At 39.5% G+C, this 23,174-nt stretch overlaps 2 protein-coding genes across 2 annotated transcripts in view; both read left to right on the top strand.

The window, feature by feature from the left end:
* Positions 1-15,099, top strand: part of LOC117826215 (cyclin-Y-like) — a 32,309-nt gene extending 17,210 nt beyond the window's left edge. Inside the window, exons 2-11 of the mRNA XM_034702122.1 lie at positions 7,336-7,410; positions 9,741-9,758; positions 10,065-10,099; positions 10,397-10,491; positions 10,603-10,638; positions 12,730-12,787; positions 12,917-13,036; positions 13,428-13,594; positions 13,807-13,969; positions 14,274-15,099. Coding sequence (XP_034558013.1) covers positions 7,336-7,410; positions 9,741-9,758; positions 10,065-10,099; positions 10,397-10,491; positions 10,603-10,638; positions 12,730-12,787; positions 12,917-13,036; positions 13,428-13,594; positions 13,807-13,969; positions 14,274-14,390 — 884 coding nt within the window. The 3' untranslated portion in view covers positions 14,391-15,099. The remainder of the gene's footprint in view (positions 1-7,335; positions 7,411-9,740; positions 9,759-10,064; positions 10,100-10,396; positions 10,492-10,602; positions 10,639-12,729; positions 12,788-12,916; positions 13,037-13,427; positions 13,595-13,806; positions 13,970-14,273) is intronic.
* Positions 15,100-20,855: 5,756 nt separating this feature from the next.
* LOC117826634 (gap junction delta-4 protein-like) lies at positions 20,856-21,986 on the top strand. The gene has a single exon (XM_034702835.1). It carries the CDS (start codon positions 20,856-20,858, stop codon positions 21,984-21,986), a length of 1,131 nt encoding a protein of 376 aa, XP_034558726.1.
* Positions 21,987-23,174: the final 1,188 nt, after the last annotated feature.

Consider the following 23,174-nt stretch of genomic DNA (forward strand, 5'->3'; position numbering starts at 1 on the left):
TAGTCTGCTATGATGGAAGAGCACATGGATGTTGTGTTTCAGTCTACCTAATGAATTAAGCATAGACTGTATAATAAATGGATGTAGTATCCGTGATGTCACCCATCTGTTTTGAAGCCAATCGTCGGCGGGAGCCATATTGGAAATGCTGAACTCAACCTGACTTCTGTTGAGCTAGTGTGACGTAAAGAGGCGGGCTTTGAGCCTCCTCACTAACAGCTACAGTATTCCTGCCTGTCAATCAACTCAGCTGTGCCTCTCATAATGGAAAACGTATAAACTTAATATCTTCAAAACTTCTGTGATTGAAAAAATTCACCCCCCGTACAGTGTGTGCATATAGAGACTCATTTTTTTAACCCGGCTGTAAACATGTTTATTTCTGCTGTAAACATCGGCCTTATTTGAATGGGTGTGTTTGTGGTTTCTGGTACTTCCGGAGCCAGCCTCAAGTGGACACACGAGGAACTGCAGTTTTTAACACTTTGGCTTCAATTCTCAAGGCAGGAGGTTGCCACAATTAAGTCCAGTATTAACTCTTTGTGAGCTCAATTCTATTTTGCATGAGAAAAAGACAACACATAAATTAATATCAACATAGCTTTAGAAGATACACTACCAGTCAAGAGTTTGGAAACACCTTCTCATTCAAGGGTTTGTATTTATTTTAATTATTTGAAACACTGTAGATGAATACAAAATACATCAAAACTATGAAATAACATATATGGAATTATTGAATGAACCAAAAAGTGTTAAACAAAGCAGAATATGTTTTATATTTTAAATTCTGTAAAGTAGCCCCCTTTTTCCTTCATGACAGCTTTGCACACTCTTGGTATTCTCTCAGTCTGCTTCATGAAGTGGTCTCCTGGAATGGTTTCTAATTAACATGATCCTTGTCAAGAGTTCATTTGTAGAATGACTTGCCTTCTTAATGTGTTTGAGACCATCAGTTGTGTTGTTCAGAGGTAGGGTTAGTACACAATGGATAGCCCTATTTGACTACTGTTGTAATCCAGATTAAGGCAAAACCAGATTATTTCCTAGTTTTGATGTCTTCAGTATTAATCTACAATGTTGAAAATAATTAAAATAAAAAAAACCATTGAATGAGAAGGTGTTCCAAACTTTTGACTGGTACTGTATATCCATTCTTTACAGGCTCATTTGATCTGCCATTTGGTGCCTGCAGCTTTTCTGAGCTTGTTCTCAGAAGAGGGCTTTTATTTTGGAAATCTGTTAGCCTTTCAGTGGAGGAAAAATTCTACTCACCGCCTGTATTTTTAGCTGGCAGACAAATATCATTAGATTAAAAATGCAGAGTCAGCAAATCAAAGGCAATGTTTTTATTGATAGATATACAGTAAGTGCTCTTCCCACTCCTGAAAATGTCCTAACAATGTCCAAATGAGCTGCATTCGTGAACACAAACAGCTGGGATTTCACCCTGACTTTATCAAGACTTATTCCCCCCAGACTTCTGTTAAAATGTCTGCAAGAAGCCGGGTGACCTGCCCCTGTATTTGAAATGTACTGAGCAGAAAAAAAGCAGCATTCACGGAGTCCATGGTGTTAAGAGATGCCCTTAGTGAGAGTTGCATGTGTGTGTATGCAGGTGGTCATGAGTGAAGATGCAGTAATCTTACGCTCCATGGCGCCAGTTTTGGGGGCTTGAGAAGTCACCCTTTAGTTTGAGAAACTTCTCTTTCAATTCTGACCCTCTGAGCTTTTTAGAAAAATACTGGGCTTGTTTTTCCACGGTCTCAGTTTCAACTTCCAAACCTGGAAGTGTGACATAAACCTGAAAGATGTCTGATGACGAGACCTCAGATGAATTTCTGAGGAAAACAGACAGGAGGGAGGTCTTCTCGTCATAAAGCATCCTGTGGTAAGAGATAGCAGCACTGTGTTGCTGACACGGCCACATTTAAGGGTGCGCTGCAGTTTACCCGGAGACACTGACGCAGCAAGACGCTTAAAAGAAGCCGACACAGAATCTGAGCCACAAACTGCAAAATCTAACAACTGTCCATCAGCGGCTCACTGTGCTGCCTTTTGTTCTTGATCACAACTTTTAAACACTCTCATCGACATCAGTAACATGAGACAAAAAGAAATGCAAAACTCAAACCAGGCTGAAGGATATTCTCAGAGGAAAAGGTGAAGTGCAATTATGGATTTGTGCATTAAGGGCAGGGTGCGTCTGTTGTTAATTCATTATGTAAGAGCAGTGAGACAGACAGGTTTACTTGCCAGCTAATAGGTTAGCCGAGCTTCTCCTGTTTCACTGTGCAGATGCCGACCGCGAGTCTTCGTTAAAGTTTACTAGAGGTGGTGAATATCACATATCAACACTCGACACCCTGCTGCTGTGCACTCTGGGATTTCCAGCAGGTGGGTGCAGTGGGTCAGGTTCAGTCAGATTTATGCTTCAATCATCCAGGTTTATCAAACAAGTTTTATGTGTTGTGCCACTGAGTGCACGTTTCTTTGCGAACTGGTTTCAAACAATGGAGCTGCTTCAAGTTAGTCACAGAGAAACATGAAAACAATTTTGGCTACAAAATAAAGAAGAAAATAAAAATATGTAGTGTAACATCTGAATAAAATGATCCCAAATGTAAAACACAGAAGTACAATAGGATATGCTAGAAATGAGTAAGCAAGAATATAGATTAAGACATCTAATAACATGTTCAATAATTAGCTAGTCTTGGAACTTGGATTAATATAACCTCTTAAATACACATTTAAAATTCCATTCTATTCTATTCTATTTCATTCCATTCCGTTCTGTTCCATTCCATTCTATTCAATTCCATTCTATTCAATTGCATTCTGTTCCATTTTATTCTGTTATATACTATTTCTATTTAATTTCATTTAAGTATAGAATTTAATTTAATGATTTCATGAATTTAATGATTAATTGAATTGTTCAATTCCATTCAATTCAAATTGATTTAATTGTATTTAATTTTATAATTTAATTTAATGTAATTTATTATTTTATTTTATGTTATTTAATTTAATTTAATTATTTAATTTAATTTAATTATTTAATTTAATTATTTAATTTAATTATTTAATTACATTTTTCAATTCAATTTAATTGTATAATTTAATTTAATTTGATTCTATTCTATTAATTAATACAACAACTAAGATGTTTTAATCACCAAGTCTCGATAACTTGATCACATGCTGTTAATGATGTTCAAGACTTCTTTAAAGGCAAGTCTTTGTTCAAAGCAACAAGACAAAAACCCACCAACCTGCTGAGTTTTCAGCATCTTCAGCATTAATTCTGCATGACTTCAACATCTGTGTGGCCCTTTAAATACTCAAGGGCCCTGATCAATAACATACAGGATATAAAAGATATTAAACATTCATTGTGGCTTTAAATTCCTGCCCTGAAGACCTTCAGTGCTTGTAGAATTGTGTATTGACAGGCTGTAGACATGTCCCCTGAGACAAATACATGTCTCATTGCTGCTTTTTAAAATAGATGAACAAAATCATTTGTAAACATGAACACTTTCCTGCAGGCTAACTGAGTATTACCATCTCAGACCCTGAGTAAAAGTTTATAAGGTTCATGCGTGGATTGTGATTTTATAGGAAACAAGAAATCTGTCTACCTGGACTACATCATCCCTCTCGCCTGCTATGCTCTGTCAGTGAAAGTTCCTGGTACTCTCATATCAACTGGCCTAAAGTCACTAACCAGACTCCTCTCCTCTAGTTCTCTGGTGGTGGAATTAGTTACGACTACATTCAACTAGAGATGATGTTGATGACAGCTGCATAGATGATAATACTAAGATTTCATGCTGTTGCTGATGCTTTGGCGGTGATGATGTTAATTACTTAAAGAGAAAAAACCTGCTTTCAAACACTGCACTGCCTCGAGCACTGCATGTCAGAACCTGTGTGGAGTACTTTGTTGCACTTACTCATGTTGTGTCCCTCATTTCAAGATCCTTGCATTTGTTGTTCTTACTCTCAGATGCACAAAAGCATCTGCTAAATAAAGCTGCGACATTAGGTCAGAATATTTTAAGGAGCAGATCATTTGAAATCCGCTGTGCTCTATATTGGGAAGTGATCTCACAGTGAACAGCTCTGCTCCTGTTGAAACTCTAATATGTGAACGTGTTGAAATTGGCCGGATACAGCAATAACCCTGATTGCAGTTGCATAAGGTGCTAAACCGACACAAGGCTAATCCAAGCTCAGTCCACTCAGGCTGCTGAGCCACAGAGGCCTCCAACCAGAAATAATCAGATGTGTTTCTGAAAATGTCAAAAGGGGAAAGCGTGTTAAGGTTCCTGCTGATCATCCAGCCGAGGTTCAGCTGCCAGCGGAAGTGGCATTCAGATTAAAATTAGTTTAGCAAGTAAACAAAGAGTTTGCACGCCGAAGTGTGTCAGAAGGCTCTTAAGTCTGTTTGTCAGTGAAATAAAATACAAAGATGTTTCAGCTGCGCCTTATTCAACATGCTACAATCCCTCAGTCTGTTATAATCCTCCACAATCAATGTGTACATAATCACACTCTGCATGGGTTCATCCATCACTCTGTTTACTGTGCCAGAGAAGCACAGGCAGTTCGGAGGCTTCTCCCTCCTTGCAAGAGAAAAAACACAACTTGATCGATGACAGTTAAGATTACATTTCTAATCAAACTACACATTTGTCATATTTACAGATTTATTAAGGTATTCTGTTTTTGATTTCTCTTCAAACAAAAATAAATACCTCCATCTCTTTTAGATAAGTCCTCCTCACAACACGTAACAGTGATCTGGCTCTCTGAATGAAGCTGCTCTGCGTGCTCAAAACATCTCTGAGCTTCAGCAGAGATTAATGTCACCTAGTTTTTTTTTTTTCTGAGCACCACTGGCAAGTAAACTTTTTGTTTTTCTAACTGCAACCACACAGGTGATATAACGAAACTCTACATGTGTATTGATTAAGTCCAATTGAGCATGTTGAGTGTAGTTATACACAGAACCTCAGTGTCTTCTCTGGCCAATTAGACTCCAGGGTCCTGTTCTGGATAGCATTGGTCACACACTCCTGTCTGGTAACACACTGATGTTCTTCATCTTCTTTATCCCTCTTTCCAACCCCAAATCAGTCCCAGCAGATGTGTGTCTAACATGAGTCTGGTCCTGCTGGAGGTTTCTGCCTGTTAAAGGAAGTTTGTCCTTGCCACTGTAACTTGCTAAATGCTGCAAAGTGCTCTGCTCATGGTGGATTAAGATGAGATCAGACTGAGTCCTGTCTGTAAGATGGGACTGGATCTTATCCTGTCTTGATATTGGGTTTGTATGGTTTAGACCTGCTATGGTTGTAAAGAGTCTTCAGATAGATAACGTTTGTTGTGATTTGGCGCCATACAAATGTTCTTTGATTGATTGATGTTTTATTTTAGTATCTCCACAGACACAGAAGAGTATTATTTTTACTAGAACAATCACAGAGGGAAGGTTTTCTGTCATTTTTGACTTTATTTTCAATGTGTGTATTAATGAAATAGCCTCTATTTTAACCTTGCTGTGTTAATCTTGGCTAACCTGACTATAGGAGTCACAATGTTGGCTTTATGTCCATGCATATAGGACATTTTTAATCGCTGGTTCCACACATTTGTTACACTCTGAGAGTGTTTCACAGAACGAGGAGTGCTGATGGATTTCACTTTTTAAGATGCAAAGTTCAGGCTTTAAATGTTATATACTGAGGATGGTTACATTTGATTTATGATGAGCTAATGCTGTTTTTTTTTTATTTATTTTTTTTATAGAAAGAAACCAGTGAAAAGCTGTTGTTCAGCAGTTATCACACCACATATGGAACAATGTAACATGTTTTGTTTTGTTGGAGATCTCCATTCCAGCATGAAGACTTCTTATTCTACTACAGTCTTTCTTTATAAAGCAGCTGCTGAAATAATAAAGAATCAAGGCAGCATAACATTCTTGCATATTTTCTATGATTTGGGCACATCTTTTTAGAGCATCCCTGTTTATTAGATGCAGCACATACTGTACATGCATCAGTGGCTCATGCCCTCAGGTTGTGATGCAGTTCAGATTAGCTCTGGATGGGAACATGAATCATGCCTGAATGTGGAACAATAAGAAGCATACAGCCCTCTCTTCACAGAGAGGGCTTGGACTGCTGTTTAAATTAAACAGTTATCTCTGAATCGTTGTGTCATCGAATCAGCTTTCTTATGCTGTATTATGTGTTTGTAAGGGTTCATAGTCAAACTAGCAGCTCTACATAGGAAGAGAGGGGTTTTAATATTATTCCATATAACAGCAACCCTACATGCTCATGATGATGCTAACATGTTAAGCTACAAGGAACTGTGAGGTTACCTTGGCACACCCATGCTTTAAACTAAATGCTAACATCAGCACCTCAATCACATTGGCAATGTAAGATGTTTTAGGATGTTAGCATGTAAAGCTTGCTTGGGTCATCATTAGGGTTGTCACCTTGGATTTGTGAAAAAAAAGGGACACTTGACCAATTGTTTGGGGCGGAGGTCTCGGCCACTGTTACTTTTTTTTCTTTTTCTTTCTTTCTTTATTTAACCAGGTAAGAGACTCATTGAGATTTAAAACCTCTTTTTCAAGAGTGACCTGGCCAAGACGGCAGCACAATATAGGTTACAACACACAAGGACACAAAACAACACAAATAGAATACAGTCACAGTTTCACATGGTTACATGATTACACAGTGCAATCACAGGATCCAATGGAGGTAACAAATTGTGTCCTGGGAGAGATTTTTATTTTCCTGGGACAGCTGGGGAAAAATGAGAACAATTCTGGGAAAAACGGGACGGGTGGCAACTCTAGTCATCATGCCAACATTTGCCAATAAGTACTGAATTCAGCGCAAAGGCTGCTGGGAATGTTATGAAATTAGATGAGGTAGCAGTTCATGTACTGTTGCTGAAATGATTCATGATGCACTGAAGTGGTAGACAGACTCGTTTAATTCAATTAGCTTTATTTATAAAAGTAGCATGAACAATAACAAAGATAATTGTTACCATTTGATGCATTGTACCAGAGTTAGCTTAAAGCTAAGTTAGATCTGGTCACAGCACTGCTGCTACTGATGCACATAATGTTGACTGTGTTCAGCCAAGATTTCAAAATCTTGGAGGTGTACGAATCACGAGATGGTAAAAGCTGCACATCACTGCTCATTCATTGAGAGAATGAATGGTGTTGCATGCTTTTAGGGAAACTAAAAGTCTCTATTTGTTGTTATATCCAACTTCTGTATTTTTCTCTTACAGAGCTGAACATGGAGTACAATCCCTCCGACCATCCGCGGGCCAGCACCATCTTCCTCAGCAAATCCCAGAACGACGGTGAGTGCTCTCTTCCACAAGAGATAAATAATAGATCAGTGTTTTTTTTTTCTTTTTATGCAAACTGGATTCAAAGCATGAAGTGAAGTGGATGTAGGTTTCAGTGATATTGCTTTGAGAGTTTGACATTTTGGCTGTTGTGATCTTGGCTTTGGGAACAAGACATGAGCATCGTTGGCACGTATGATTTGGGAACATGCACGCATTGCTTTCCTCTGTCCTGGTTGACAGTTTGCAACTTGCAAAACACAAGTGATCCATGAACATGATCAAGCATTTTAGTCTTTATTGGAGTGTTGTTTATAAGATGAATGTCATAATGCACTGAAAAAGACTTGAAACTAGAGGTTGAGACCTTAAACTCAAAGAAAATGTGAACTGAGGAAATGCATCTACTGAGCAGGAGGCTCATTCTCTGTGAGGCCTGCTTTTTGCAAACACATGAAACCGCCCCCTGCTGGCCATAACAAGGAATACATATTAAAGCACATCCACATTGGCTGCTCTTAAAATGCAAAGTATTGTCCTCTGCTTATATTATCCTGTTTGGAGATCATAACTGTTTAAGCTTGATATTCATGAATCAGTTGAAGCTCTGGGACTTTCCACCAAGACTGTATTTAGGAGCTCTTTTTAGCTGATGCTAATATATGCTGTTGCCCAGAGGCGTCAGACTGAGAGCAGCATCCTGTGGGTAGGGGGTCTGTCATGTGCCAGAGGGAATAATAGGATGCTTCTTAAAGTCACAACTGAGTGAGCTCAATGTTTGTCTTAACAAACAAAAAGAGCCTACACGCTGTCTGAAAACTGCATCTGAAGAATGTTTTACTCAACGTAATCCTAGGTATTCCACAGATATAAGATGATGCATGCATTAATAATTATCTGCATGGTCTCACAGACTGCTGCGCTTTCAATGCACTCGTATGACCCTGTGATGAATATTCGGCCTGCTGTGGAGACACGAAAATAAGAAATGAAACGCTGTAATCAGTCTTTTAAGGAATAAATCACATGTTGGTTTTCCATCCTCAGTTTTTCTTTGTGGTTTGAAAAGGGCAGAGCTGACGTTATTCCCTTCTTCTTTATTTTTATCAACAAATCTCCAGCAGAGACGAAACCACAGCAGCAAAATAACACCACCAGCAGTTCATGTATTATGGTGTTCTTGTGTAAACAAGCTCCATGACAGTTTAAAACTACAGACATTTTTCTTTATCATTACATAAAGCTCTAATAGCTCCGATTCTTAATCAAAGGGGTTCAGTGGGACTAAATGTGTTTGATGTTTTATTCTTTTTCAGGCAGTATCATTGGCAGGATTTTTTAAATGTTATGTGTTTATATTTTATATTTCTGATCTTTAGATTATTTTAATCTTTTATCAGAACCTTTTTATTTTCCTTTATATCTCTGTCATTTCATTTTTTTGTTACCTTCCTGCAGTTTTTTAACTTTTAGTCATTTTCTTCCTCACATTTCTCTTTTATTTATTTTTAGTTTATCTTCTATGTAAAGCACTTTTGACCCTGATTTAAAAAGTGCTATATGAATTCTGATTCTGATTCTGATCATGATTATCATTATGATATTATCATTATTGATATTATTATTGTTGGTATTATTATTATTATTATTATCATCATCATCATCATCATCATTATTATTATTATTGATATTGGTATTTCTATTATTGATATGACTGATTTTATAATAATAATAATAATAATAATAATAATAATAATAATAATAATAATTATTATTATTATTATTATTATTATTATTAGTAGTAGTAGTAGTAGTAGTAGTAGTAGTAGTAGTAGTAGTAGTAGTAGTAGTATTTACAACCAGATTATATATGTTACATCATATCACTGTACTGTGGGTAAAGGGGATGTCTAGTCCTCAGCTATGATGATAACAATAATAGGGGATAACAATAATACAACAGACATCACATATAAGTGTTCAGGTGACTAGTTCATGGGGACCTTAGTGACTGTGTGAGGAGGAAATCAAAGTGTCTTGTCCCGGTGAATGTCTTGTTTTGTCTCCTGGTGTCATCTCTGAAACATTATCCTAAGTTTCCTGGTTGATGAGAAGATATTTTGAATCCTATTTGAACATGAGAACATGAGAGAGGTTTAGACAGAGTTAACGCTCACTATGTCTTCACTTTATCTTCTGTGAGTCAGAGTTACAGGCGCCTATCTGTGTTATCTTTAAACATTACACATTTAAAAGTTTAATGAAGTATTCATCTGTCCTCACTTTCTGAGAATCAGTGACTCCACTTCAAACTCAATAAGGTTTTGGTTGATCTTTTTCAGAGCTGTCCTACAGAAACGGTGAGTAGTCCTGAGTGTGACTCTGTCTCCCTCTAGTGGTGTAAGCGCACACTCTCCTCTGTCTACTGCAGCTCTAACCTTCTGCTTTCTGACTGGATGTTTCACTGTGACCTCTCAACCCTCACAAACAGCTTCTGTAGCGTGTTGAAGAGTAAACTCCTCACTGTGCTTTGCTCTTTGTGATAACAGCATGTGTGTCTGGTTGATAACTGCTGGGTCTGTGTGTGTGTGTGTGTGTGTGTGTCCTTGTGCTGCTGTCAGTGTGGGAGACGTGACATTTATTGACACATCTGTCTCTCTCTGCAGTTCGAGATAAACGGAAAAGCCTTTTCATCAACAACGTAAGTGTTCATGTTTTCTGTTTTTTCAATGCACAATCCAAATCTGCTGTTTCATAGTGTTGCATCTGATTTAAAGAAGCTGTTACAGTAAGTCACGCTCTGAATCAGAACCAGTTGGCCTTTGCACGCAGCATTTACTCAGTTCAAAATAACACAGGGAACTGAAAATGTAAATTGTAGGTCACATGTCCTTAATTCTTATTCCCCCCTGAGCATGACACCCTGGCATGCATTATGTGGGTCAGACAAAAACATGTACACTCTAATAACACTCACTCTGTGTGTGTGTTTGTGTAGCACGGCACATCAAGGCGGAAATATAGCTCCTGCTCCACCATCTTCCTAGATGACAACACAGTCAGCCAGCCCAACCTCAAATACACCATCAAATGGTAAGTCGATGATGAAGAGCATCTATCCCTGAAGAATAAAGGCGCATGACTCACTATATAGACTTATTTTATATCTAAGTATTAATATATTTGTTGTCTGTTTCCTTACAGTGTAGCATTGGCGATCTACTATCATATAAAAAACAGGTGAGCATTATTGTCATCTTTCATTTTCAGTGTGCCAAAAATAGGGTTCCAAAATTCCAGGAATTGGAAACTTTCCATGAGAATTAACGGGAATTTATGGGAATAAACCAGTAATTTACTAAATTGAAGGTTGGCTCTTAATAGGGAACTTAAATATAGTTGGTTAAAATATATTTTAGCATAATCCTGACTAAAACAACCAGATTCCATGCAAGCACAATTGAATATCTATGCTATTCCTCAATCACATGCACATATCACACTGCTTACTGCAGGGCTACTGAGACCACGCCCCCTACATGCGCTGTGCATTCCTCCATCACATGCACTGATGATTTCTAGAATCCTGCAGAAGCTAGGCTTAAGAAGCTTGAGGGAAGAGGCTTTTATATTTGCATGTTGAATGGGACTTTTTTAGAGGGAGAGAGGCTCTTTTCATTTAAGTCAGGGGACTCAGGGACTCCAGAAAGGTCTACGGTTAGTAACTTTAATGGGACAGGGAGAGTTAAAGCAAGTAAGGGAGGGAGGGTATCCCAGTGTGTCAGTTCCCCCCTGGCAGTCTAAGCCTATAGCAGCTTAACTAAGAGCTGGTCCAAGTTTAAGCCAGCTCTAACTATAAGCTATATCAAAAAGGAAAGTTTGAAGCCTACTCTTAGAAGTAGACCGGACCCTGACTGGTAGATGATTCCAAAGGAGAGGTGCCTGATAACTTAAGGCTCTACCTCCCATACTTTTAGAGACTTTAGGTATGATAAGCAGGCCTGCATACAACGAGTGGGGATTTAGATGGTTATAGTCTGAGTCATCATCACAGTTTATCACCATTATCATGCATTTGTTTATTTTCCAACATTACTAATAAATAAAATCACTTTTAAATCTGCGGTGATGCATTCGTTTACTTTGCACTGAAAGCCCAACTTTCCCATTTAATACCACCTCACTGTATCATTAAGTAAATTTCCTCTAACATAACATACCTCAGTTATTCTGCCTTTACTCGGGCATGTAGCATTAGGTTGTTTCATGTGTTTGTCCCTTTAGCTGCAGGTTTTTGCAGACTGGAGGTCAGCCTCCCCAAAACTCCTTGCTCATTCTTCGTGTACCTGAGATGCTCTCACACTGCCGACTGCACTCGTTTCTTTGACGGATACAAAAGTTGACAGCTTGGTCCCTCTGTCACAGTCCAGCTAATGTAGCGTAGACTCTGTGTCTCTCCATAGGCACGGCATATTAAGCTGGTGCACCACAGGCGTCACTTTGTTTTTGTTCTGTGCAGGTTGCGCCCAACACCGGCCCCCTTTTTGAGAGTGAGAACAGAATCACTGGAGCTCTCTCTCTTTTTCTCTCTGTCCTCTCTTTGATTTTAAAGTGGGGTTCTTAGTGATGGCAGGTTAATTGCTGCATCCCTTCTGCAGACTCTGCTGTTCTCAGGGTGATTCTGCAGAAATCATCTCTTTGTTTTTTTAACAAACCTTACTGGATGCAATCTAGAGGTTGAACTGTTGACACAAAACAATAGATGTATGTTTGAATGCTGCTGTACCTCAGACTGGAAACACAAAGGTGCATCCTGAACTGCTCGGTCTTCACCTGCTGCCGCCATGTCTGTTATACTCAACTCAGCGAGTGAGGAGAGAGCAGCACAAGAGACTTAGGCTGTTTCCGAAATCGCCTACTATACTAGCAGTACGTACTGATATGTCCAAAATTCAGTATGTAGTAAGTAGTATGTGAACAACAGCAAAATCTGCAGTATGCCAAAACTCCCCTGATGTCTACTGATTCGGGAAAATATCTCAGTATGCATCGGACCAGTCTGCCTCGCGTACTGTTTCCCATAATGCACAGCATATATATTTTAATATCTGTACAGCACTTTGGTCAACTGAGGTTGTTTTAAATGTGCTCTATAAATAAAGTTTGACTCAACTTGACTTGACTTATTTGTATCGATTTTTACTGTCTTATGATGTATCCTTACATCCCTACTTATAACGCGTCATTGGAAGATCTCACAAAGTTCTTTGTACAAGATGATCAATTCCTCTAAATCAGGACTTTAATCATGTAACTGTTTACATCTATCAGGGACACGGATGGAGGGATGTTGTTGGATATATTCGACGAGAAGCTTCATCCTCTTTCAGTAAGACTTGATGAGTTTGCTTTTTTTTACATTTTGCATCTCTTGGTCTATTTGGCATGTTTGTTCATTTTTTGTTAAAAATGTGCCCCTCCTCCCTCTCTTCACCTCTTTCTTCCACTCCTCGTCCAGAAAACGGAGGTGCCCCTGGACTACGACAAACTGGACCCCGAGCAGAAGCAGATCTATCGGTTTGTCAGGACGTTGTTCAGCGCCGCTCAGCTCACTTCTGAGTGCGCCATCGTCACGCTGGTAAGAAGTGTCTACCTCCTTCGTCTTCATTTTAAAGAATAACCGTAACCTCACACGCACACAGCTTCTGCTCGGGCCTCAGGGGGAATCGAACCCTGATGTGTTGGGACAAGCCAAGGATGTGTGCAAAGTGGCGATGAGGCTGTACATCCAAAAATGCCATGTAGTCTGTGAGCACTGATGAATGTAGGAATTAAAGATGAAATGTATACCTCTTGACAGAGCATCAAAATAAATGACATCGTTTGACACGTTTAGAGTTTTTTGGAGGCTTTTATTGTGTTTTTTATGGCTTTAAAAATGTTTGGCCTCTATGAGTTAAACGTATTTCCTACTATCCTATTTTACTTCCTAGTTCTCTGATGCTTCCTGTCTCTGTGTTGTCGTGCAGGTCTACCTGGAGAGGCTCCTGACCTACGCAGAGATCGACATCTGTCCGGGTAACTGGAAACGGATCGTTCTGGGTGCGATCCTGCTGGCCTCAAAGGTTTGGGACGACCAGGCCGTCTGGAACGTGGACTACTGCCAGATCCTCAAGGATATCACCGTGGAGGACATGTGAGTTCATTCCCAGGAAGAAATGGTACTGGGTTCATTTTTCAGACTTTGGGTTTGAATTAAGTTTCATGTTAAGATGAGGTCTGGATTATGATGAAGATGAAAACCCTACCTTTTAAGGCAACATTTGACCAGATAACACTGGATATTTGCCAGAAGGTCAATGACACTAATCCTAGGAAAATAACCACCAGCTTCCTCTCCTTTTACAGGAATGAGCTGGAGCGCCAGTTTCTGGAGCTGCTGCAGTTCAACATCAACGTGCCGTCCAGCGTCTACGCCAAGTATTACTTTGACCTGCGATCGCTTTCAGAGTCCAACAACCTCAGCTTCCCTCTGGAGCCGCTAAGCAGAGAAAAGGCCCAGAAACTAGAGGTGACCAAGACTTTTTTATTTTTCTCAGACTCTTTTTTTATTTTTATTTTTTTCTCAGAATAGTCTCCAAATCGATCTTTTCAGTGACCCTGATCCTCAGAGTCGAGTTGTTTTCATCAAGTGTCTCTTCTTCCTACTCACACAAATGTTATGAATGCTTTATCAGCCCAAAAAAATCTTCAAATAGTGGCTTTACGGTTCCAAAACAATGCTTAAAATTATGCTCATCTTATGTTTGATGAGTGAGAGTTCTTTCTATGATTGTCCCTCTGCAATAAAAACCCTTCCCATGTCCTCTCCTCAGGCTATTTCCAGGCTCTGTGATGACAAGTACAAGGACGTACGGAAAGCTGCGAGGAAGCGCTCGGCCAGCACAGACAATCTTTGTGGGATCAGATGGGTTCCTGCGATCCTCTCCTAACCTATCGCCTCATACTGAACACTGGCATCAGGCTTCACACACTAACTGGACGAGTGGACTCTTTAAATACACGTATGTGTGGACACGGATCAATGAGGTTCAAAAACTCAAGGTTGGATACCCAGATAATCCAACGACCTGACGTCTGGGGATAAAGACTTCCTACTGAAGCTGATGCTTTCACAGTGCCTCAAACCTTTGATTAATAACATAAAGACAGGAGTTCCAGGTTGGTTTATCCTCTGAGGATAATGATCTAGCTGTGGACCAATGAAGACAGTCCTGGAAAAGTCTGCCTTGAAAACTTCCCAGGCTTTTTGAACTTGTCTATGTGTTCAGTTTTCTGGTTTTGTCCGGACAAGATCTGACATAATCTGCCTTTGAGACGGCCTCGCAACTTCACAGTGAAGCATATTATTTATTTTACTTGATAATGTGAACTTGTGGGACATGTTGCAGCGGCCTAAACTCTTAGTACTTACAACATTTCAAAAACAGTAGCTTAGCACAGGACTTTCTCCCAGTTATTTATGTCCTTTTGACAGTCTTAGAGTAATAAAAGCATTGACACGTTCTCTCCTCTGGAACGTCTTCATATTCAAGGTTTACAGTATTTCTTGCAAACCTCTTGATACTCAGGAAGTCTGTTTCATCTTTTGATTTACTGTTATGCTCCTTATTTAAATAAAGTCTTGGTTTGAAGACGGAATGGCAGAAAATCTGTAGATGGCAGAAGAAATTAAGATGACACTCCAATTAAGTAGAGAGACGACAGCTCTCTGCAGACAGATGTGGGTATTTGAGAGCTGTGGTAAATGTCAGGTTGTGGTAGTCTAACGGGGTTAAACTTATGTGCCTCATCTCCAAGGCATAGTGTCTCTACCACTTACATCATTAAAACAATACATTCAAAAAATGAGCAGCAACAACTCTTTTCAGGAACAATGCCCCTTACCTCAATGTGCACAGGGAACATTTATAGTAATAATGACAGTAATGAAGCACTTTTCTATACGCATGTTACAAAAGGCTTTGCAAGAATGAAACAAAGCAAAACAAGGTGAATGAAAGAGGTCAAATCAATCAAACCTGTAAAATCACTCACCACCAATGAGAGGGTCGATAAAATTATCAGTTTAAATTAAAAAATGTGTATTTTTTTAGACAGTTAATTGACAGGATAAAAACACAACATGGGGTTCTTTGCACCTTACATTTCTTATTCTACATTGCTAACTATGATGTTACAGTAAAACTTTAACTTCTATCTAAACCCCTCTTTACACAGGAAAATCTTCAAAAGTCTGGACCATTCTTGTCAAAAATAATTATCTGCATGCAATAAGTTAGCTTTGGCTATATGGCTCTGTTCTGGGAGCTCCCTGCCCTTCAACATGTCTACGTGGAAGGGCAGGGAGCTCCCAGAGCAGAGCCATACGCCCATAGAGAATGGCAAAGCCTGAGGTGGGCAGAGCACACCTCCCTTCTCTATCAAGTGCACACATGAAAAGCAAATGCAGGGAGAGCAGCAGCAAAGACCCTCAGATACAGAGCAGAGCGAGCATCAGTGACGTTACATATGACACTGATAAAACCATGGTCAAATTCCACCAGATCCGTGTCCGGTCAGTCTCCGATCCGTCACAGCACCAGATCTGATCGGTTTCTATTCTAGTCAATGTGTTAACTCCCACTGGATCCGCTCCGTTGTGTTCTGGCTGCATCTTTGATCCGGCAGGTCGGACTGCAACGGATCAGATACACAAGACTATTTTTGCCAGATGCCGGAGCACAACGCATCAATCTGCACAGAGCAGATGGAGTGGGACAGGAACTCAGGCACCAAAACCAAATTAAAACATCCTGTTGATTTTCAGAATAAAACACTCGCCAGATCGTATTTCACTTAACTACAACAACAAACCGTCATGATGAGCGGAGCCAGGCCTGGAGTCAACAGGTCAGAGGTTTTCAGAGGACCAGAAAGACAACATGGATGGATAATTCGGATAATTCTTGATTAGTGATTACCACTGGAAAACCTTGGTCACATGTCTCCAGCTCTCCAGGCCCCTTGGCTCTCTCGTCCGTCAACACCAACCAGTTGCATTTTCAGAACGCAGCCTGACCGCAGCGGATCTGAGACGGACCGGACACGGATCTGGTGGAAGTCCCTTGTCAGACAAAGCAGAAAGGAGGAGCTGTGGTGAAAGTGGGTTGTAAAGTGGTTTGTAGTGGAAGTAGTAAGAGAAGGCAGGATGAAGCAGTTTAAATAGAACGCCCATTTTGCTATCTGCCAATAGGATGCGTAGATTTAATCAGCTGAGAACAGTTAAGAGCAGCTGATGCAGTGAGGGCTGAGCTTGACTTCGTGGCCTGCCTGAACTAATGCTATGCTCAATTTTGTGGCTGGGTGGCTGAGAATACAAACGTTTGTAAAGGGGATGCAGAGTGGAATTTCTTAAAAACGCAACCCCTTCCATCGTTGTGTAAACAAGTGATACATGGATCTGATAACAGAGACGTCACAGCCCCATTCAGAAGTGCGTATTACGTTCCCAGTTGGAGGATAATAACAACAATGGCGGACTACTGAGCTGTAATTGTGCTGCTGGCTCTACTGAGTTCATTTACGCTTCTTCAGACTAAGTTAACGCTTTTCAAGTCTTCTTGTTTGTTTGTTCTCACCACTCTGTTGAAACAGGCGCATTGTTTTTTTAGCATCCTGTTATACTGCCAACTACTGGCCGGGCATGTGTACTCAGCGCTTTCAGTTGTTTCTGGGTTGTCATGTGAAAACGCAAAGGGAAGTCTTCCCGTTTTTAATGGGGCCCTTCTCATGTAAACAAGGCCGATACTCATCAACATGTGGTCTTCTTGGACAGTTTTGTAGGACACTGAGGCTTTGCTGAAGATTTGTACAGAAAATTATATTTTCAACAAAATGATACAGTCCCAAGGAAACTACAAATATGATTGGGATTGTATTTTAAGAATCAGGCTACAAATCCTTCATGAGTCCTTCCCCCTTGCTCCCAGAAAATGTGTTTATTGTTGGAAACATACTTTGTCGCTCTCTTTTTACAACCTTCAGTCATCTTCCAGGTCTGCTATCTTTAGTATGTGACCAACAACACCAGTGCTGACTGTTATTCTGTCCTTAAGTAACCAGCCATGGGGGATAACGCCTGATTTGGCGTGGGTATACTTTCACTGACCTCAAAGTCCTGACTCTTTATGCTTCACACACAACTTGTAAAAAGAGAAACCTTAAAGGCACACTTTTCAATAAGAAGTGATTCTATAAAGATAAACCCTGACTGCTGAGCCAAGTCTTTAAAAGTGTTCAAACTGCCGACAGTTTGTGCTTCAACTGCACATTTAATTTGACTTTAGTGACTACATGCAAACAATTAATCAGGTTTCCATGTTTGTTGTTATTTTTCTGAACACTAAAACACTGAAGTATAATTACTTTGCATTTTAACTTAGTCCAGTGTATGAGGAGTTTGTAAGACTGAGACAAGTTCATGGTGAATTATTTATGGATGTGTTCTTTTGTGTTTTTAATAAAAGAGATGCTCTCAGACAACAACGCTGTGTGATTTGAAAATGAATTAAAGCCCTCCTAACATGTATGTTAGTAGTGTGTCTGTTCTGTGCTGCTGTAGAAACATGGCGGTGCAAGATGGCGGCCTCTGTGGAACGGGGACACGCTCTTTATGTGGGTATAAAAATCTCATTCTGCATTCACAAAAACAACCTGATTTTTTTATTTTATATTATATAGATATACTTATACATTGGTGGAACAAAAATTTTCGGACACCCTTAAAGTTTTATACAATCTCAAATATTGGTAAAAAAAATATTTTTTGTGTTTCAAGCATTAGGCAGACTTAAACAAATACAAATTATATATTTTTTGTTTATTGTTTACAAGAAAAACTAACAAAGCTAAATTCTTGACGGTTTCAAAATGTCAGTTCTCAGCATTGTTGGTATCAAAGTCAAAATAACAGAGAATTTGTTCAAAACTGAACCAAAAAATAAATAAACCCGTCTGTGACTGTACTAAAAGAAATTGCACTTGAAGACCTAAGAGTGATTCTCAATGCAATATTTCACAAATGCATGGGGTGTCCAAAAACATTTTTCCACCACTGCAAGTATTATATTCCATTTCTACCAACTCATCACTGCTAACTGCCGCTAAATTCTACAATTACACCTTTAGAAATACTTTGATTTTCTGCCATCTTAATGGATGAAAATATGGCAGAATAAATTTACCAAAAGAAACATTTTGTTGGATCATATTTTTTAGCTCCCTTCTCTCTTTTTTTTTATGTGAAAACAGTTGATAATTCGTTTTTTCCATAAGTTTCTGGTTGCCTCCCAAATATTAAAAAAGGAAAAAAAAGGCTTTAAATTAAAAAAAAAAAAAGAATCTGGGATATTTGTTGGAATAAGCTCACCTGGAAAAGTTATTTTTTATGACTTCTTAACCCACAAAAGAAAAACATCAGCATTTTTTTCACATCTTTTAAAAACAAAAAAAAATGTAATTTTAAAAGTTATGCTGGATTCTAACTATTTTTTAATCCTCTGATAACAATAAAAGTAACTTAAACTTGAAAAAATGTGATGGATCTTTTTTAAAGCTCTCCCATCATGAGTACTATTATTTTTCCTGTCTTGCCCCCCAAAGCTTCCAAAGACATTTAGATAAAGCTGCCAAAACATATGTGTCCATTAAATCATCATCATTCACTGACCTGTGATGTGATAAGTACATTGATCTGAATCAGAGATTGACCAACTGCCTTCCTTAACTTTAAGATCATCTATTACAAGCCTGCCTGCAATGATTGGCAGCTTCCAGTGAGGCTGACTGGTACCTCGACATCCCAACAATGCTTTGATGGCAGCCGGGTAAGAATAGCTCTCTCGACAGGTTCTGGCCCACGCAGACAAGAGTGAGAGGCGTAAGAAAACATTAGAGGTGACTGCGTTTAGTGTAGCTGTGAGGGTCAGTAGTTTGAGAACAGTTGGTAGGAACGGCAGCTCGAGAACTTCTCTCTTATACGGACTAGTTGAAGTTTGTCTTCTGGGTTTGTGCTGGAGAATGAGGATGAGGGGAGCAGCAGATCTACTCTTCATTACTGTCAGTCAGAATGTCTCTTTTATGGGTAAGTTTAATTTGTTTGTTTTTGACAATATGTTTGCAGAAAATCAACTTTTGATTTCTTTATGGAAGTATTTTGACATCTGTTAACTCAAATGACTCTTTATTTATTCATAATCCACATGACTGTAAGGGTATATGTCTTTAAGAGCATGTTTTTGGGCAACGACTGGGATGGGGTTTTCTCTCTCTCCTCTTTGTATCTGTCCTCAGAGGTGTTTCTACCAGTGAAACTTTGTCAAGAGCTTCCATCAATCATTCAAACTTTATGATATATAGCACCTTTTGTGTGGGTTAGTGCTTCACCTATATGACCAAGAACAGACCATAATAATAAAAAATAAAAAATAATAGATAAAGATAAGAAAGTTACAACTTCTTTTTCAAACAATGAAAATACAGAACAACATTAAATCCAATAAGACAATAGGTGTTATTATTTAATTTGGTGATTCGTTCTGATCCCATGGCCTCCCCCCAATCATTCATTTCTTCTTTATTTAAAAATATCAGGAAATTTTTTCATTTTAATGCAGATTTTTCTTAAACAATTCTCAAAAAATAATCTTAAAGATCAATATTTTCATCCTCCTGTCCATCTTTTTACCCAAAATATCAACTTCAATCTCAGCTTTCTGCCCTGCCCCAACACGCAATGCCTGGACCTAGGGCTGGGGGATAAATCGATAATGATAATTACAATGATATATTTTTTCTCAATATAAATATAAGAAATATTTGATAAAAAATGTAATGCTTAATGTCCACCGCAATCATGACACAACTGAACACTGAATAACTGTGACGCTTTCATGGCACTGTGGGAAACAACATAACTCTGCCTGTAACCTTTAGTAATCTTAAATAGAAGTGCACCACTCAAAACAATACTACTAAACTGATACACCGAATACAATTGGATTTAGCTTTTGTTTTACATCTAAAAAAATTATGCATGTTATCTCAACCTCAACTAAAACTTCACAAAAACTCATCTTACATTAAAGACCTGCTTCCTGTTACCACCATCAGAAATGATAGATTCAAGAAGCTTATCAGAAAACTAAATCCAGATACAAGCTAACAAACTGTCTTCAACTTTCACTCAGGAGCAAAAATCTGCTTTCAAATTTAAATGAAATAATGATTTCATATTTATTGCGATAATTATCGATATCGACTGTTATGAAAAATGTTATCGTAATACAATCTTTTTCAGTATCGCCCAGCTCTACCTGGACTTAAATCTCTTTTCTATTCCAGGTAAAATCTGGTGGATGCTCATGCTGGTTTTACGTCTGCTCGTCGTCCTGCTGGCCGGCTTCACCCTCTTCAGCGACGAGCAGGAAAGATTTATCTGCAACACCATCCAGCCGGGCTGCTCCAACGTGTGCTTCAACACGTTCGCTCCCGTATCTGTCTTCCGTCTCTGGCTCTTCCAGCTCATCCTCCTCTGTCTTCCTCATGTGCTGTTTGCAACCTACGTCATGCATAAAGTCGTATCCGTTTCGTCTCTGGGTTTCGGGGGCTTCTACTTGGACAGGAGCCGAGGAGGATCCCCTTTTGGGAACTCGAGCTCCTCTAGAGAACTGTCCCTGCATAAAGCTCCACTTCATGAACTCCCACGTGAATGGGGAGCGCCGCGGTTTTACTGCACGTACCTCCTCGTTGTAGTTCTTCGGATCCTTCTCGAAGTGGTTTTTGGAGCAGGGCAGTTTTTTCTCTTTGGTTTGTTCGTTCCAAAGAGCTTCCTCTGTTATGAAGCTCCCTGCACGTCTGGGGTTGAATGCTACATCTCCAAACCAACTGAGAAGACCCTGATGCTGAACTTCATGCTCGGTGTTGCCTCGTTGTCAGTCCTGCTGAGCTTATTCGACCTGGTGAGCTCCATGAAGGCGATGGTGAGATGGAGACAGAAAAGGGAGATGCTTTTAGAGGAGATGAGTAAAGGAGAGCAGAGCAGTGTGTTTACAACGACGAGCACGACTGAAGACAGCGAGGTTCTTTTAACACGGAGAGTCAGCCTTAGTGGAAGTGCAAAGAATGGAGGGAAAGACGAGAAACACGCTGCTGTGCTGAATGACGAACCTCCTCACACGAAAGCAAACGGAGAAGCATTTTGTAAAAGTGACGATTCTAACAGTGACAAGAGGCCAGACAGCAAAGAAGCTAAAGCGGACATGTCTCTGTCCCCAACTCCCATGAGCACTCCAATACCAACTCACTTCGTCCACCACAGCCACCTGAGACCTCCAATGTCCCCTCGCCCTGACAGGATACCACCACTGAACCCCAGAGTGACAACACCTATGGGTGTCAAAAAGCTGGGACAGCACACTTCAGTTGCTGCAAACTCTGGACAACAGTCTGATAGCAGCGACTCTCAGGACAAGAGGGCGTGGGTGTAACTTTACAGAGATCCAGCTTTACAAAGGTCCAGATATTCTGTTCTCACTTTGATTCTGAGCAGGTTGTTCTAGCTCACTGCTGATAGTTACAGGGATGAATGGTAATAACCATTGACCATGACATAAGACCTTGAGCCAGTCTGGACACATCAGATGGCAATGTTACGAATGTGAAGCAACTGATCTAGCCGTCCAGCGTGTGGTGAGTGAGTTGCCACAGTAGAAACACCAAAACAGTCCACTTAGGACGGGGATTTGGGGCGATCGATGCTCATGATGAGGCAGAGCTCACACCCAGGAGACGAAAACAAAGAAGTGAAAGTTTAGGCGTTGTTTGTAGCCTACAAGATGATTCATTTTCTGAACTTCTACTTGGAACTTTTTTCCTGAACACATAAAGAAGTTACCTCATCAGACTGGCTGAAGGTTACTAAACAGCATTACATTGTGACTCTTCAAGAAGTTAAAGTTGGCACAACAAGCTTCATTATTTGTCGACGTGGGATAAAAGGAGCTTGGACAATCATGGACATTAGAAAGGAAAAGATTAGATGAATTAAAGAGAAATTACACTGTTTTTTTTAACCTGTTTTGTTGCCCCTTGGTAGCAAAAATCTCCATTAATACATCTTTATAAAAGTCTAATAAAAGCTAAATATATATATTAAGAAAAAGAACCAATCAGTTGTTCTTCCACATAGATAACACAGCTCTATGTTTCAAACTTCAACAGTGGATGAAAAATCAGCTACCTTGATTGATTGTTTAGGAATGTTTTGTTCCAAGTGTCAAAATGAATGTGTCATTTTTCTTCATGCATGCTCACTGAATGCTATTTTTAACAGATAATAAAATATAAATCCTAAACTGTGTCTGTCTCATGAAAGAAAAAGTCACCCACGATGCAGGACCGACCTTGTCGAAGGAGTAGTCAGAGTGCTCAGCTGTCGTCGAGATGACGGAGTGCTGGCAATCACAACAGACACACTAACCTAACCTCTGACCTCTGACCTCTCACATGACCACACAACAACCCAGCCGTGACCTGACTAAAGGTAATGACGCTCAAATAACATGAGGCCTTCAAAGTTATCACAACCATTGTTTGATTTCACTCAGATTCAACATGTGGTTTAAGATCACGGTGCAGGAGCAACGTACCCAACACTGATTCCTTATTTCAAGACT

This window comes from Notolabrus celidotus, chromosome 15, assembly GCF_009762535.1.
Source record: "Notolabrus celidotus isolate fNotCel1 chromosome 15, fNotCel1.pri, whole genome shotgun sequence".
Classification (NCBI taxonomy): Eukaryota; Metazoa; Chordata; class Actinopteri; order Labriformes; family Labridae; genus Notolabrus; species Notolabrus celidotus.

Excerpts from the sequence above, each read along its gene's own strand:
- LOC117826634 (XM_034702835.1), top strand. The coding sequence starts at position 20,856 with ATGCTCATGCTGGTTTTACGTCTGCTCGTCGTCCTGCTGGCCGGCTTC.